The sequence below is a fragment of the Ammospiza caudacuta genome, chromosome 20 (genome assembly GCF_027887145.1).
Source record: "Ammospiza caudacuta isolate bAmmCau1 chromosome 20, bAmmCau1.pri, whole genome shotgun sequence".
NCBI classification, from domain to species: domain Eukaryota; kingdom Metazoa; phylum Chordata; class Aves; order Passeriformes; family Passerellidae; genus Ammospiza; species Ammospiza caudacuta.
The window spans coordinates 8,244,858-8,258,360 of record NC_080612.1 but is presented as its reverse complement, the minus strand read 5'-3'; the positions used below and the strand labels follow the sequence as shown (position 1 = coordinate 8,258,360).

The window sequence follows — 13,503 nt, the reverse complement described above, 5'->3', positions numbered from 1 at the left end:
AGAGCAAACTTCAGGGGCACACATTGAGCAACTGCTCTGCCTGAGCCCAACCTCAGTTATGGCACCAGGAGATTGTTTTGGCAAAGTGCTTTTGGACATTTTTCAGTGTGGGTCATTAGGAATTTATCTGCTACTGAAAGTGAGCTCCAGAAGAACAGGGGTGAGATATGGAACAGGATTACATAATAGGCTTTCACAAAGGAAAATCTTGGGCTGCACAGTCCAAGAAAATTTGACTCAGTAATAATAACAACATAATTGCTACTTTAAAGATAAGAGAAAATCAGCTATGCTGATTTCTCTGATTATTTAAAGATATTGTAAGTGAGAACATGGACAAGCAGTTGATACCTCGAAGACAGAAGCAGTGATTTATAATTAAAAAAATAAACTCTAGAAGACAGGGGTACATTAAAAAACACTTTAATTCAGTCATACATATTTTAGGACACAGGGATTCTCTCCCTTTCAAGGAAATGCCTTACCATGAACTTGCAGGCTGTAATCTGACATAAATAACACCGGGGTGGATATTCTGGGAGAAAATTCATCTTTTACATTCCTAACAAGGGGACTGCAAATAAATACATTTCAAACTAGGAGGGGCTGACAGTGCTTTTTCTGTGATCACACAATACACAGCTTGCTGTCAGTGCCCACAGAGTATATAACAATCATGTACACCTTGAACATTTACACATATACAGGTGGAGACCTGTGACAGCCCAAAATCAGGAGCTCAGAGTCTCTCTCCCTCCTTTTCCCTATTCACACCTCTCTCTTATTTTCTTGCTGCAAATTTCAGACTTACTGTAAAAGCACTGGGGGCAAACACCCCTGCAGAGGCAGAAAACCTAAAGGTGGGAGGGCTGCAAAGCCAAAAATCACCTCAATCCCCCTTCAGAACCCAACAGCAGCCGGGCAATTTCACTGCTGTTACCATTGGGAGGATTTTGCTTGCCCTTTTGCACAGAAGAAGCTTTTCTCTAAAGCTGTGTGGGTGAGAGCCCTGCTCTCCCTGCAGCTCTGACAGGAGCAGTCCTGGCTCTGTGCCCTGCCCAGGTCACAGGCAGGTCCCTGTCCTGTTGGCCCACGAGGGGAAGGTCTGCAGCTGGAACAGGGATGAGGCCCAGGTGTTGATGGCCAGGGTGATGGTCAGAACTCCCAGAATGTTGAGCACAAACCCAGCTTTGGCCTAGAATTGGAAAAGAGAAGGGTTGTTAGCAGCCCTGAGTGCTTTTTTTTTTCCTTCCTTGATGGTTAGGATGGTTTGCATGGTTTGATTTTCTCTTTGGTGTGTTTTTTCCACCAAATTATATTTAAGTTGGTTTTCTTCAGAAATATAATTTGTATAAAGGGAAAGGTTTCCATTGGATAAAACTCTTAAAACTAGAAGTCCCAAATTTCTTTTATTCCACTTCTCTTCTGACCTGGCATTTCTCTCTAATGTTACTTTAGATTTCTTCTTGGAACAGCATCAATGAATTGGCCCCATGTTATAAGTTATGGAAGTTATCAAGAGACATGGCACTGCTGTCCTTGCATCTTTAGTGACTTCTTCAGTCTCTAAAGACTCAAGAGGGCACCCAGTGAGATGTGCCAGGCTGTTCCCTGTCCCTGCAGAAGGACAGCCCAGGTGACAAGGCCCTTGGACACCCTCATGCTCTACATTTGGGATTTTCCAAGCAGTGAGACATTGACAGCTCTTATTATAAAATCTTCAAGAGGCCCTGGCTGTTCTTTAAAGGCTCATTAGCACCTTTCTAAGATTTTCAGATTATATTAGAGACAGTGTGACCCTTTATTAATGCACACACATCTTTTCACTTGACATAAGACAGGCGCACTGACTCTTCTAACTCTCCAAGAAGAACCAGAATCAGGAAAAGATCAAACCTAGGGGTGAAAATTCTGGAAAAAAAGTGTTGTTTTTTTTTTTTTTTTTCTCACCATATCAATAACCCTGAGCTGTCCATAGGAGAAGACAATGGCATTGGGAGGAGTTGCCACGGGGAGCATGAAGGCCAGAGATGCAGAGAGTGTGCAGGGCAGCATGACATAGAGAGGGTTGAGGCAAATTGCTTCAGCCTGTGCACAAAAAGAGAGCAGAGATGATGGGTTTGACACACAGAAATGCACAGAAATCTGGTTGTATTTGTCCATGTCAGAAGGCTCATTCTCCCCCAAACACTGCAGCCACTCATGTTTTGCTGCTGCTTCAGACACTTCCAGCATCTTTACGCAGCAAATGCAAGAATTGATTTTGTGGTCAGGGCTTTGTATAAATGGATAAATAATGCTTATATTCAGCTCCAAACCCTGGCTTTGAGTTGGTAAAGAACAAAATTAAAGCACCAGGGGAGGCAGGTGAAGCTGTGGAGGTGAGAGCTTTGGTTTAGGGGCTGGCTGGAGTCTGTGGCCTATGTTAAAAGATTTTGGAGAAGCTCGTTCCAGTTTCTGTCTGGAACCAGCTTTTCAGTTTGCAGAACTCTGTCTGCACCAGCAGCAGGAATCTCCTGTGGAAATGCAGAAGTCTGAATTAGGTCATGCTACCACCTTCAGACGTTTCTGCAAGGCCTTGGTGGGGGTGAAATACAGTCATGGAATGTTGCAGGCAAGGAAATGCTGCTTTCTCCGTGCAGAACAAATTGGAAAAAACAAGTACAGCTGGCAGTGACCTCATGTTTAGGCCAGAAGGCAAAATCTTCATATGCCAGTGAATTTAATCCCTTTGCTTTTCCCCAGCAATGGTTCCAGAAAGGTTGAATTAAGCATGGTGTGTGTTCCTGTGTGCACACACAGATTTTTGTTTCAGGCCTGGTACCCCTGATGGGATACAGGAGCCAGTGTTTGGCTTTGCCAGCAAAATGGATCACTTTAATTTTGGCTACTGAGGAGCTGAAAGCTGTTCTTACAAGAGTATTTTGACATGCTGGGACTCACCATAGAAGCCAGAATGGGGAGGAAGAGTGTGGTGGTGGCCACGTTGCTGGTGCACTCGGTGAAGGTGGCGATGAGGAGGCACAGGAGGAAGACAATGGCTGGGTGAGGGATGCTCTGCAGAGGGGTCAGCTTGGTGCCCAGCCATGCAGACAGACCAGATTCCTGCAGCAGAGCAGAGAGGGAGGCCAGGTTGGAGGGGGAAGAGCCGCATCAGTGTTCTGGGGCAGTTCTCATGCCAGCTCAGCCCTCCCTCCTCAGAGCAGTTCTCATGCAAACTGCAGGAAAACACAGCCAGGGCTCACAGACAGGATTGTCCAGTCAGGTAAAGAAAAAAACCCCAACATTATTTCCCATCCAAGGAATTGGAAAGTAGGAGATCCCGCATTTATATTGCATTATTGACAGCAAATAATTATTTCTCTGTTCAGATCACTACTTGTACATGATCAATATTTGAGGTGCTTTTTTATATATAAGCAAAGATATTTGAATTAACTTCCTAAAATATTTTAATATAAATCTTATCAGATGCTGTAGTGATTTAATGTCATTTCATCACATTGTCTGAGATCTTGATAACTGTCTGAATCCTTTCACACCCTTCATCCTTGTCAGTCACTGGGAAGGAGCAGCATCCTCCCTGTCATTCTGGCCTTTCTGCAGCAGCTTTAATGTATTTGGTTAATTATTCTAGGAAAAAATTAAATTGATTCCTTAAACATTTCCTTTTCTAAACATGTACTTTTCCATTTTAATGTTGATCTTTGAATTCCAAACTAGTATTTCTGGGCACTTGAAGCCTTTTAGAATTTCTTTATTGTCTATAGATTAAAAAAAATGGATTATCTGTTCCATCACTTAAATCATTACTGAAAAATAATGTGTGGCACTGGACGTGATGTTTCTCTAGCAAGCTCTACATTTCTCTTCTAATAGCTGAATTTAAATCCCATTTTCATAAATCCTTGTTTTGAAATACTTTGGAGACCCCTCCTGGGTGAATCATCACATCATGCTGCCTGCACCAATTACATTTTATTTAAAAGAAATTTTAAATAAATTTGTTTGGGGCAGTTTCTTAATCAGCCAATTTTCTAGAAACGCAGCCAATGGTGCTGCCCTGATTGGCGCGGGGAGTAAGCAGGATGTGATGCCAGCGCTCCAAGGATGGTCCCAGAGCCAGGAGCTGGGGAAAAGGAGCATTTGATGCTCCGGGTGTGCCCTCTTGTGTCCTGGGAGAGCACGAGGAGCAAGGTGGAGAAGGAGCCAGCCAGGAAAGCAGAGATAGATCCCAGGCGAGCCGAGCGATGTTACCTCGCTGCCCTTGGCCAGGGCAAAGCCCCCTCCCAGCAGGAACACGATGTTCCAGGGCATCTTCTCCTGCACCACCTTCCAGTCCAGCAGGGGTGGAGGGGCCCGGAACTTTGCCCTGCCCCCTGGAACACAAAAAAGAGATTCTGTGAAGCCACAAAAAATCCCCAAAGAAAGGAGAACTACTTGGGAGCTTGGTTTGAACATCAGGAATCCCTTCTGTCAGCAAACTCTGGAATTATCTCCCGAAGCAAACGCTGGGAGCACCGGCAACAATGGTTTTAAAAACTTGACTTGCAAAAGCTCTAAGGAACGATCTTTGCTGCTCCAAGAAGCTCAGTAGGAGGCAGGGGAGGGTGAGTTAAAGGTGTGGCAGCAGCTCCGTGTGTTTCTGTTGTGTGTTCCCTCCTGAAGATTCCAGCTTGGAATCTTTCACAAATGGGAATAACAGGGGGCAGGAATACCGCTGGGATAAGAGTTTCCTAATTAGTTGATGAGAAACTGATTAGTTGATGAATTCCTGAATAGTTGATTAGCTTCCTAATGAAATTACGAGAAACAGAGGATTTTATGCAATATGTGCTTTGCCAAACCTAAAGCACACAGCTGGAAGAGCACTTTGAAGGGTTATTTGATATTTGAAAATTCCTATGTAAACCCCAAATGGGAACATTTCCCACACACCTATTCAGTCAGCTGATTTTTGGTGCTTCAGTGACTCACCTGTTTGCTCTTGCTCTCTGTCCTGGTTGGAAAAGCCAGAAGGGAGGATGAAGAGCAATATTGAGATGAAGAGGGCGACTGTAGCATCAGTGACATAGCTGCAGGAGAGCAGGCAGGAGTTTAGGTAGTTAGTATTATATAATACTAATATATTAGTATATTAGCTGTGATTCCAGCTGGATAAAATCCAGCCTGTTCCACTTTTATTCCAAGTGAGGACGAGAAGGGGATGGATAATACCTTGTGTTATCTTTGTTGAAGAGAACTGTTGCCCAGCCTGGGATGAACCCAGGTTCTCTTGTAAACCACAACACCACCAGGAGAACGAAGAGGATTAAAACTTCTATTTCTGCAAAGCTCATTTTGCCCAGTTTCTTGCTCTCTTCCTTGATGATTTCATAGGCCTGTTTCTCCTTAGCCTTGGCAGCAGGACTGACACCACAACCAAAATTCTTCTTAAAACTGGAAGAAAATGGATGAGAAGTGTCAGAGAAATTTGCCAGGTATCCAGAGAGTTAAGAACCCAAATTTATTCTCAATCATAATGTCTTTATATGCATTTATATATGAATATTGAAATTAAATATATTATAATTTGCAACCATGGTGAGTAGGAGCTGCATGTCTTGACAGGATGATCAGAAAGACAAGATGATCTTGTCCCTAAAAGCTCATTACTTTAATTTAAATAAGTGAGATATATGGACATGTGAGGGAAAAAAAATACAGAATCACAGAATGGTTTGTGTTAGAAGAGACTCTAAATCCCATTTCATTCCAATGAATGGGCAGAGACACCTTCCACTAGACCAGGACAATGTTAATGTGATTGACAAGGCTGTTTGATCACTTTACTAGGAAGTAAATAGTTGCCAAGCTTTTTAAAATGACAGAGAATGAGAATTTTAAAGGAGGAATTTGAAGGTGAAAAAGCATTTCAGGTGTTACAGCACTTTTTCCATGTAACATGAGGGAAGTTGGGATAACACAAACATGAAAAGCTGAGTGTTAAACAGGCAGGCAATGCAGGCTGGTTGTGTGGGGTGAGGTGCTCCAGAACCAGCCCAGAACTAATCCTGTAGGTCTGAGGCAACCCTGGTCACAAAGGCATTTACAGCTCTCTGTAGAAATCAATTTCCTGCTTTGGAGCACAGCAATCTCCTAGGACACGACAGCAATGCTGCAGAACAGGTCATGTGCACTCACAGCTCCCTGTTTTCATCTACAGGGCACATTTAGCTGGGATTTAATCAGATTCCTCAAAGGAAAATGCAGAATTTTAACAGGCACCGAGTTCTGTTCTGGTCTCTGTTGTGTGTCTGGACTCTGCCACCTTCTGAGTGATTTTTCTCATCAATAAAGGATCCCTGGTGTTGAGCAAGTCCTGATCAGAGCCCCCAGGTGCATGGCAGGGGCTCAGGGTACTCACTTGAAGCCCAGGTACAGGATCTGCAGCCAAATCCAGGCCAAAATCAGCAGCACCAGCATGGTGGGGAAGGCGAAGGAAAACCAGGAGGCAAAGTTGATGATGCCACCATTGTTTGGGAAGATGCTGGAAAATGCAGGTGGCTGTTAGCATCCAAATTTCCACACTCCCTTCTGTCCTTCATTAATGAGCCAGAAAAGGGGAGGTTCTGTGGGGCCCATTGGGGAAGAGAAGCTCCCAGGAAAGGCACCAAAGTGACATTTTCCTTCTCTGGGAGCCAGCGGGAGCAGAACGCTGCAGTTTGGAGGGTGTTTAATCCCAGACTTACTCATTAACTTGTCCTTGCAGCACCAGGTTTGGGGTTGTCCCGGTCAGAGTGGCAATCCCTCCAATGCTGGATGAGTAACAAATGCACAGGGACATTCCCTTGGACAGCTTCAAGTGCTTCTTCTCAAGCTCTTCTTTTCTCTTTTTCTCTTCCTCAATTACCACGACATGAGAATTACCTAGATCCCAAGGAACAGAAGAGCTGCAGGACTATGTTGGACAGGAGAAGGCCTCGGGCCTGCAGAATTTAATATTTCAAGGCTAGGACACATTGGATTCAAAGCTGAAGGAAATAAAGTTTCTCCTTTTAAGGCTGGCATTGTTAATTTTTTGACCTTCTGCCCATTTTCACTGGTTGTCTTGACACAGAGCAGTTTTTCAGAGGGGAATTTGAAATGTGTGTAAAGTTTTACACTTCCTTGTGAATGAGGGCAATGTCTGAACTGCACATGGAAGGGAATGAGGCAGAAATTCAGGGAATTATAACAGAGTTGGAGGAGCTGGGCTAAAAGGAGATTTTTCCTGCACCAGCACCTGTCTGCTGGCACTGAGATTTATGTTCAGAAACTCTGGAATCACCTCAAAAATGGGGAGAGGGCAAGACAGCTGGTAAAGAGATATTCTTGCTTGATTGTGTACCTTTGGATTAGAAAGATCTTTTTAATCCCTAACCTTCCAGCTGGAAACAGGCCAGAAATTTTGCCTTGGGAATCCCCTATGATATGATAAGTTACACAGTAGATAATAATTGAACTAACATAAATATGCAGGGAAATAGCAAGCCTGATATAAAGCCTTCCCCTAGTGGAGAGTTTGTACTTTTTTGGTCAGTTTGTTGAATAGTTATGAGCTTTTTGTATTTTTGATTTAACTTCAGCCAAGTAGTAGTAGTAGTAGTAGTAGTAGTAGTAGTAGTAGTAGTAGTAATAATAATAATACTAATAACAACAACAAATTGTGGTTTTGTCTGGTTCATGGAAGAGTCTCATCAGGGCTGTGTGGTGCAGTCAGGATGCTTTGGGGACAGTTTTCTTTTAGGGTTTACTAGGAACTGCTATGACAGAAGAAAGGCCATCCTCCATCACCCTGAAGAAAAAATCACCCTCAACCCATTCACCTTTTTCCTCAGGCTCTTTGGAGCTGTCAGGTGACTTTTCCTGCAGCTCAAAGGCTTTGTTGGTGTGTTCAGACACCTGGCCAGTGGTGCCAGACTCTGCTTCTGATTTGTGCAGCTGCTCCATCACGGCCTGGGCGATGGGGACCATCATGGCAGTGGTGGCTGTGTTGCTGATCCACATGGACAGGAAAGCTGTCACCACCATGAAACCCATCAGGAGCCTGCAACGAGAAGGTTTGGGAAAGCTGGATCAGAACCCAGCCCTGCAGTGCTCTTTATTTTTATTGCAAAGAGTCAGCTGCAAATGCTGGGTTTGGAGAATGCTCAGCAATCCCCACCCAGCATTTCCTCCTGCCCTGGTTTGCTTTGTGAGCGACCCAGTTAAGATTTAACATCAATTTCTATTTTCCAACCAATTTTTTTTGACATTCCTATGGCTAAGGATGTGGAAGCTGGTAGGCTGGAACAGTTTATCCAGTCAGATCCTGCTTATCCCACATCATTCTCAGGAAGACATTTCTCAACAGCACATTTCAATGCATTACAATAGATTTTAAAGGGGGATTGCAAGCTGAATTTGATCCCAAATGGCAATCAGTTTAAGCCATAAGGAAGATGATCTCTTTTTTTTTTCCTCTTGTTATTTTATCCCACCTCTATTATTTAAGATTCTCTTCTGACTCATCTAAAATTCTAATCCTGGTTTCGGTATTACTCTGTTATTTGTCTCAAAATTATTCTTTAGATGAGATGTAGATTATATATCAGATGAAAAAGGGTTTATCTTGTATGCATTTTTATTCTATTGCTTTGTAATTTCCTTCAGTATTCCCCCTTCTTATGAGCTGAAACTGATTAAACAGGGTGGTGTAGCCTGTGCATAGCTCAGAGTTCTAGTCTGGAAAACATTTGTTGTTTTTCAAACAAGCATCCTCATATTTTCTCTTCTCTGTGCAATCAGCAGCAGGCAGAGAGTCCATGTTCTTTGTGTTCCAGCTGTGCTTTTTCCTGACTGTCCAAAGCTGTGCCCCTGGCCCAGCCTAGCAGCACCCTTCCCTTTCCAGTATTGACTCTCTTGCTGCTATTTCTCCATCAAAAAGCCTTTCGGAGTTAAAAAATAAAATAAAATAAAATAAAATAAAATAAAATAAAATAAAATAAAATAAAATAAAATAAAATAAAATAAAATAAAATAAAATAAAATAAAATAAAATAAAATAAAGACGTGCCTCAACATTTGCAAGGCTTGCTCAGGCCCTAACTCACTTGGGCTGCAGGAAAGCATTTGCAGGGAAAGATTTGCAGATTCCCATCAGAGATGGGGTCTAATGCCATAAAATCCTTCATCCCACAGCGTTTCCACCCCTGTCACTCACAGGGCTGGCCTGACACCCGTGATCAGCAGGACCCTCAGAGCCACTCGCTTGTGCAGGTTCCAGGTCTCGATGGCAATGGCCATCACCAGGCCCCCCAAAAAGAGCATGTTGGTGTCCTTCAGGTACTCCTGACACACCTGTGAGGTGGGAGAGGGGAGAGGGAAGAGTCACAAGAGAGGGGGACATTTTCTGAGGGAGTTCATTCCAAAGGCATTAGCAGGGAGTAACTCTGGGTTGCATCCGGATGGGGAATTTGCTTTGATTTCAGATTAGCAGCTCCACCCAGAGCTCACTCCGGGCTCATGCAAGGTCTACTCCATGGAGAAGACAGAGAATAATAATAATAAAGTTAAAATAAAACAATAATACTATCAATAACATAAATATAATGATGGTCATCATATAATCCTGGGGAGCAATCCCAGAATAAAAGCAGCTAACTGATTAATACACGGAGCAAGATCTCTTACTGTGGTTGAATCCATGATATTCATTAGTGGGAACAGCAGGACGGGCAGGAGAGCTGTGACAGCCAAAGGCAGAGCTTCTGTGCACCAGAAAATTGCCATCACTATGATCACATAGCCACAAAGTGCCTCCTGCCAGGGAAGGGGACAGCAATCAGAACATGCTGAACATCGAACCTAGGGCTTCTCCAAAGCCAAGGCCTCTTAATTACATCCATTGCCTGATAAAGGGATTAGATAAAAGGTTATTTCCTTTCCCATCTAGCCTCTGGCCTCTGCAGATCCTAATCAAATGTCAAACTGTGCAGCAATCTCATCAAAACTCTGAGGACCAGATGAGACCTTCAGCAGGGGCAAAAATAGCACTGGGGAAAAGAAGCATGGGTGACTTTGGACTTTCATGATAAGGGATTGGCAATCACTGAATAGGCTTCTTGATTGTGCTGATGGTGTTATATTCTGTATTTATGTCCTTGAGTTGTAGAATCAGTTGCTGATCCAGTCAGGGTTTCTCCGCCTGTTTTCACACGGGCTGCAGGTCATGGCCCAGGTGAACCACAGCTAATTTCAGCAGCTTGGACTCCTTGTACTGTAAATGCTTTTATAACTTTTCACTGGATTTTTAGCTTAGTAGAGACTTTGAAAGGCTGACTGGCAGACTGGTCACAGATCATTTCAGCTTCCACTGACTTTGTCTTGTTTGTTTGAGGAAAGTGAGATTCCCTGTTTCATGTCACTCTTTTTCTGAGGAAACCTTAATTTACTACTGCTTTGGACAACCATTCCAAACTTCAAGTAAAAATGTTTAAGCCAGTCCCTGCACACTGAAAAGATTCAAAATTACTTGTCCAACAGTGGCATTTTGTTGGGTTGGGAAAGAAAGTAAGAGGAGGGTTTGGTGTCTTCTGTGTCTTGGAACTTGCACAATTGTGGGAGACACCAAAGCCAAAGGAAGAAAACCATGGATGTGTGGTCTTGGATAAAGGATGTCCACTAAAATATACTGCTCAGTATGAATGAAACTGTAGTGATGCTTTTGGAGGTTGGGTTACAGAGGATTAAAGCAAGGAGCTGGGATAATGGGTGGCAGGATTGAATCTGAGACTCTTGGGAACACGTTCAGGAATTCTGAACGTGGTGTGGAGGTTACAGAGCTGTGAAGGGAAAGGTTGAGCAGGGAGCTGAGCAGTTTGGAGGAAAGAAGAAGACAGCAATCCAGGTGTGAATTATCAAAGCAGCCAGGCTGAAGAAGTAAGTCTGAGAGATTCCCAAAGATACTAAAATATTCCTTTTTGAACCTTATTTTTGAACAAGAGCATTAAGAACCTTAATTATTCATGCCAGTGGTCACTGAGAGCAATTTGCCCTTTTGACAATCCTTTTTCTCCATGTTTGTTATCAAAAGACACAGATGGGTGCCTTTTGAGAGACCCTGGTAGAACTTTGGGATGTATCTCATGGGCACAGTGCCATTGTCCCCCATCCTGCTGTGAACAGACCCTCAGGCAAAGCTGGAAAAAGGGTTTCCCCAAAATCATCCACCCCGTAAAGACACTCTTCTGCCTTTAAGCAAGATTTTTAGCATTGTTTGCCCTCAATTATAATAGCTCAGTGTCCAGTGCTATGTCATCTTAGGGCAGGTTAATAGATGAACAGAATAGAAAAAATGTGAAATTCCACCCTGTAGCTGCTGGCTCACACCACCAGCTTTTCCTGCTCAGCAGTGGCACAGTGCACAATTTAACCCCAAAAAACCCTTTTCAAAGATTTCCTTAAGTGGCAAAGGGAAAGATCCTGGACATTTTCTATTTTTGTCTTGTTGCTGACTGCATAGAAACCAGAGAGAGTCGTTTTCAAAGAGCAACTGAACCAAGACTGCCAAATCACTCCACTGGTAGCTCCAAGGACTCACTGTATGTAACAATGTGAGTTTGAACTCATGGCCTCAGGACAAAAAAAAAAAGAAAATAAAATCACTCTCTGTCTCCTTAGAACTTAGAACTTTCCTGATTCTGATCTCTTTTCACTTCAGTGACTCCTTTGCCCACTGAACGTTAACTAGCAAAAAAAGGGACTTCTTATTTTTCTTGGGTTTTTTTTTTTTTTTTTTTCCTGACTTCCTGGTGAGCTTTTAAGTAGTAATTTAAACTATTTTATTTACCTAGTGAGGGAATGAGAGCTGACCAGCTGCCACACTCAGAGCTGAGGTAGGTAGGGAGGGAAGGGTTAGGGAAGAGGAGAATGGAATTTGGAGAAGGAATCTAAACTGGGAATCAGCAGGGATTGGGAGGCAGAGACCACAGGGAAGAGTGAGGATTTGCTGTCCAAAGAGAAGTGACAAGAGGGGCAGTCTGGGATGAGCTATTCTGTGGTGCTGGGGTTGTAATAAAAGACAAGAGATCAGATCTTTCTGCATGAAGAGGCTGGGAGTGCAAAAACAGTGAAGAAGCAGCAGAAGAGTGGGAGTCTGTCAGCTCACAGCTCTCTTCAAATGATCAATACCCCGGAAATACCAACCCAGGTACTGCAGCTCCTGAGTCAACTTTCCCTGAAGGAACCCTAAGCCAGGTGTCTTCCAGAACTTGGTGTTTTAAATTTAAAATCCTTGTTTGGATTCTTACAGAAATAAGTTAAAGCAAAACTGAAATGCATGTTATTTTCCCTTATGTATCAGAATGTCTTGTCTGTCTAAAAATGGCTTTTCTAAGCAGCAGTGACAGCAAGGAAAAAAATAAAAGAAGATGTGGACTGAACACTGTTAGAAAATGCAAAGGGGGATTAAAATTGAGCTTTAGGTCCACAGGAATATCTTAGTATATCTTAGATCCTAGTGCAGCATAGAAAGTCCTCATAGAAAGTCCTTTTCTAAATCAGCCAGATGCAAAGCAAGAGTCACAAAATCTCTCTCAGGCTGAATGTTCCTCTAGAAGATGCAACCACAGATGCAGCTCCTCATCCATCTATGCCCCACTGCTGTTTTATAGCCCCAATATACTCAGGAAAAAAACCAAAAAAAGAGAAAAGAGATCTCCAAGCAGCAGATGCAGAAAGAACCTCTTCCCCCTCGAAAAGAGCAGCTCTAAGACTTTGGAGGCTTTGAAAGTGGATTTTAAAAACTCCTTACCTTGGTGGGCAGAACCAGGGGCAGAGGGAGAAACACCAGGGGTACCAGGATGACGATGAGGTATTTCCTGCAGGCCAGCACTGCCTGCCAGGAGAAAGCCATGGTGCTGGAGCTGGCCCAGTGCTGAAGGGCCTGGAATCTGCTCTTGGAGCCTATATAAACACCCGGGAATATTAACCATTGACCTCGGGAGATTGGGTGTTGTTTTTGGAACTGTAATCGGAGAAAGAAGGAAGCGAACAAAGAAGGGAGGAGACAGTAGAAGAGTGTCAGGGCAGGAACTTTCTGAAGGGAATCTTGCAGAAAGGTGATAAATCTGGCGGAGAATTAATTCCTTGCGGAGCAAGCGGGTTTTTGAAAGCATGACCTGCATTTTTAAAAGCATAATATTAATGACTTGCTCTTTCATAATGCCCTCTTTGAATAGGTGCTGTTATTCCTCCTGTTAAAAAAAAGAAACTGCTCCCTCCCAAACAGGTGGAAAAATAACTTCAGTTTTCAAAGAATATGGGGGAACACTGAAGATAGCACCTGTAATGCTCAAATACATGGATTAGAAACACCAGTGTAAAATGTTATATAAACACGATTGTTTATGATGTTTATGTTTGTTCACTGAGAAATTCACTTTGGGTAGCAAAACCCACTGGGCAGAGGTGGTGTCACCATCAAGTCCCCAAACAAAAAGG

At 43.2% G+C, this 13,503-nt stretch overlaps 1 protein-coding gene across 1 annotated transcript; it reads right to left on the bottom strand.

The window, feature by feature from the left end:
• Window positions 1-1,063: 1,063 nt before the first annotated feature.
• On the bottom strand, window positions 1,064-12,916 carry SLC13A2 (solute carrier family 13 member 2). Its single transcript, XM_058817776.1, has 12 exons — window positions 12,815-12,916; window positions 9,694-9,822; window positions 9,224-9,360; window positions 7,848-8,068; window positions 6,732-6,909; window positions 6,407-6,529; window positions 5,218-5,439; window positions 4,978-5,075; window positions 4,258-4,379; window positions 2,944-3,105; window positions 1,951-2,088; window positions 1,064-1,195 (listed from the first exon to the last, which is right to left on the bottom strand). The coding sequence occupies exons 1-12, from the start codon at window positions 12,914-12,916 to the stop codon at window positions 1,064-1,066; spliced, it is 1,764 nt and encodes a 587-aa protein (XP_058673759.1).
• Between the last annotated feature and the right edge of the window lie 587 nt (window positions 12,917-13,503).

Bases quoted from the DNA above. Each gene is read 5' to 3' on its own strand.
- SLC13A2 (XM_058817776.1), bottom strand. From the start codon at position 12,916: ATGGCTTTCTCCTGGCAGGCAGTGCTGGCCTGCAGGAAATACCTCATC. The intron at 8,069-9,223 runs GTGAGTGACAGG...TTCTCGTTGCAG, and splicing joins ACGGGTGTCAGGCCAGCCCT to GCTCCTGATGGGTTTCATGG. The intron at 4,380-4,977 runs GTGAGTCACTGA...TTTGTGTTCCAG, and splicing joins CAGAGAGCAAGAGCAAACAG to GGGGCAGGGCAAAGTTCCGG.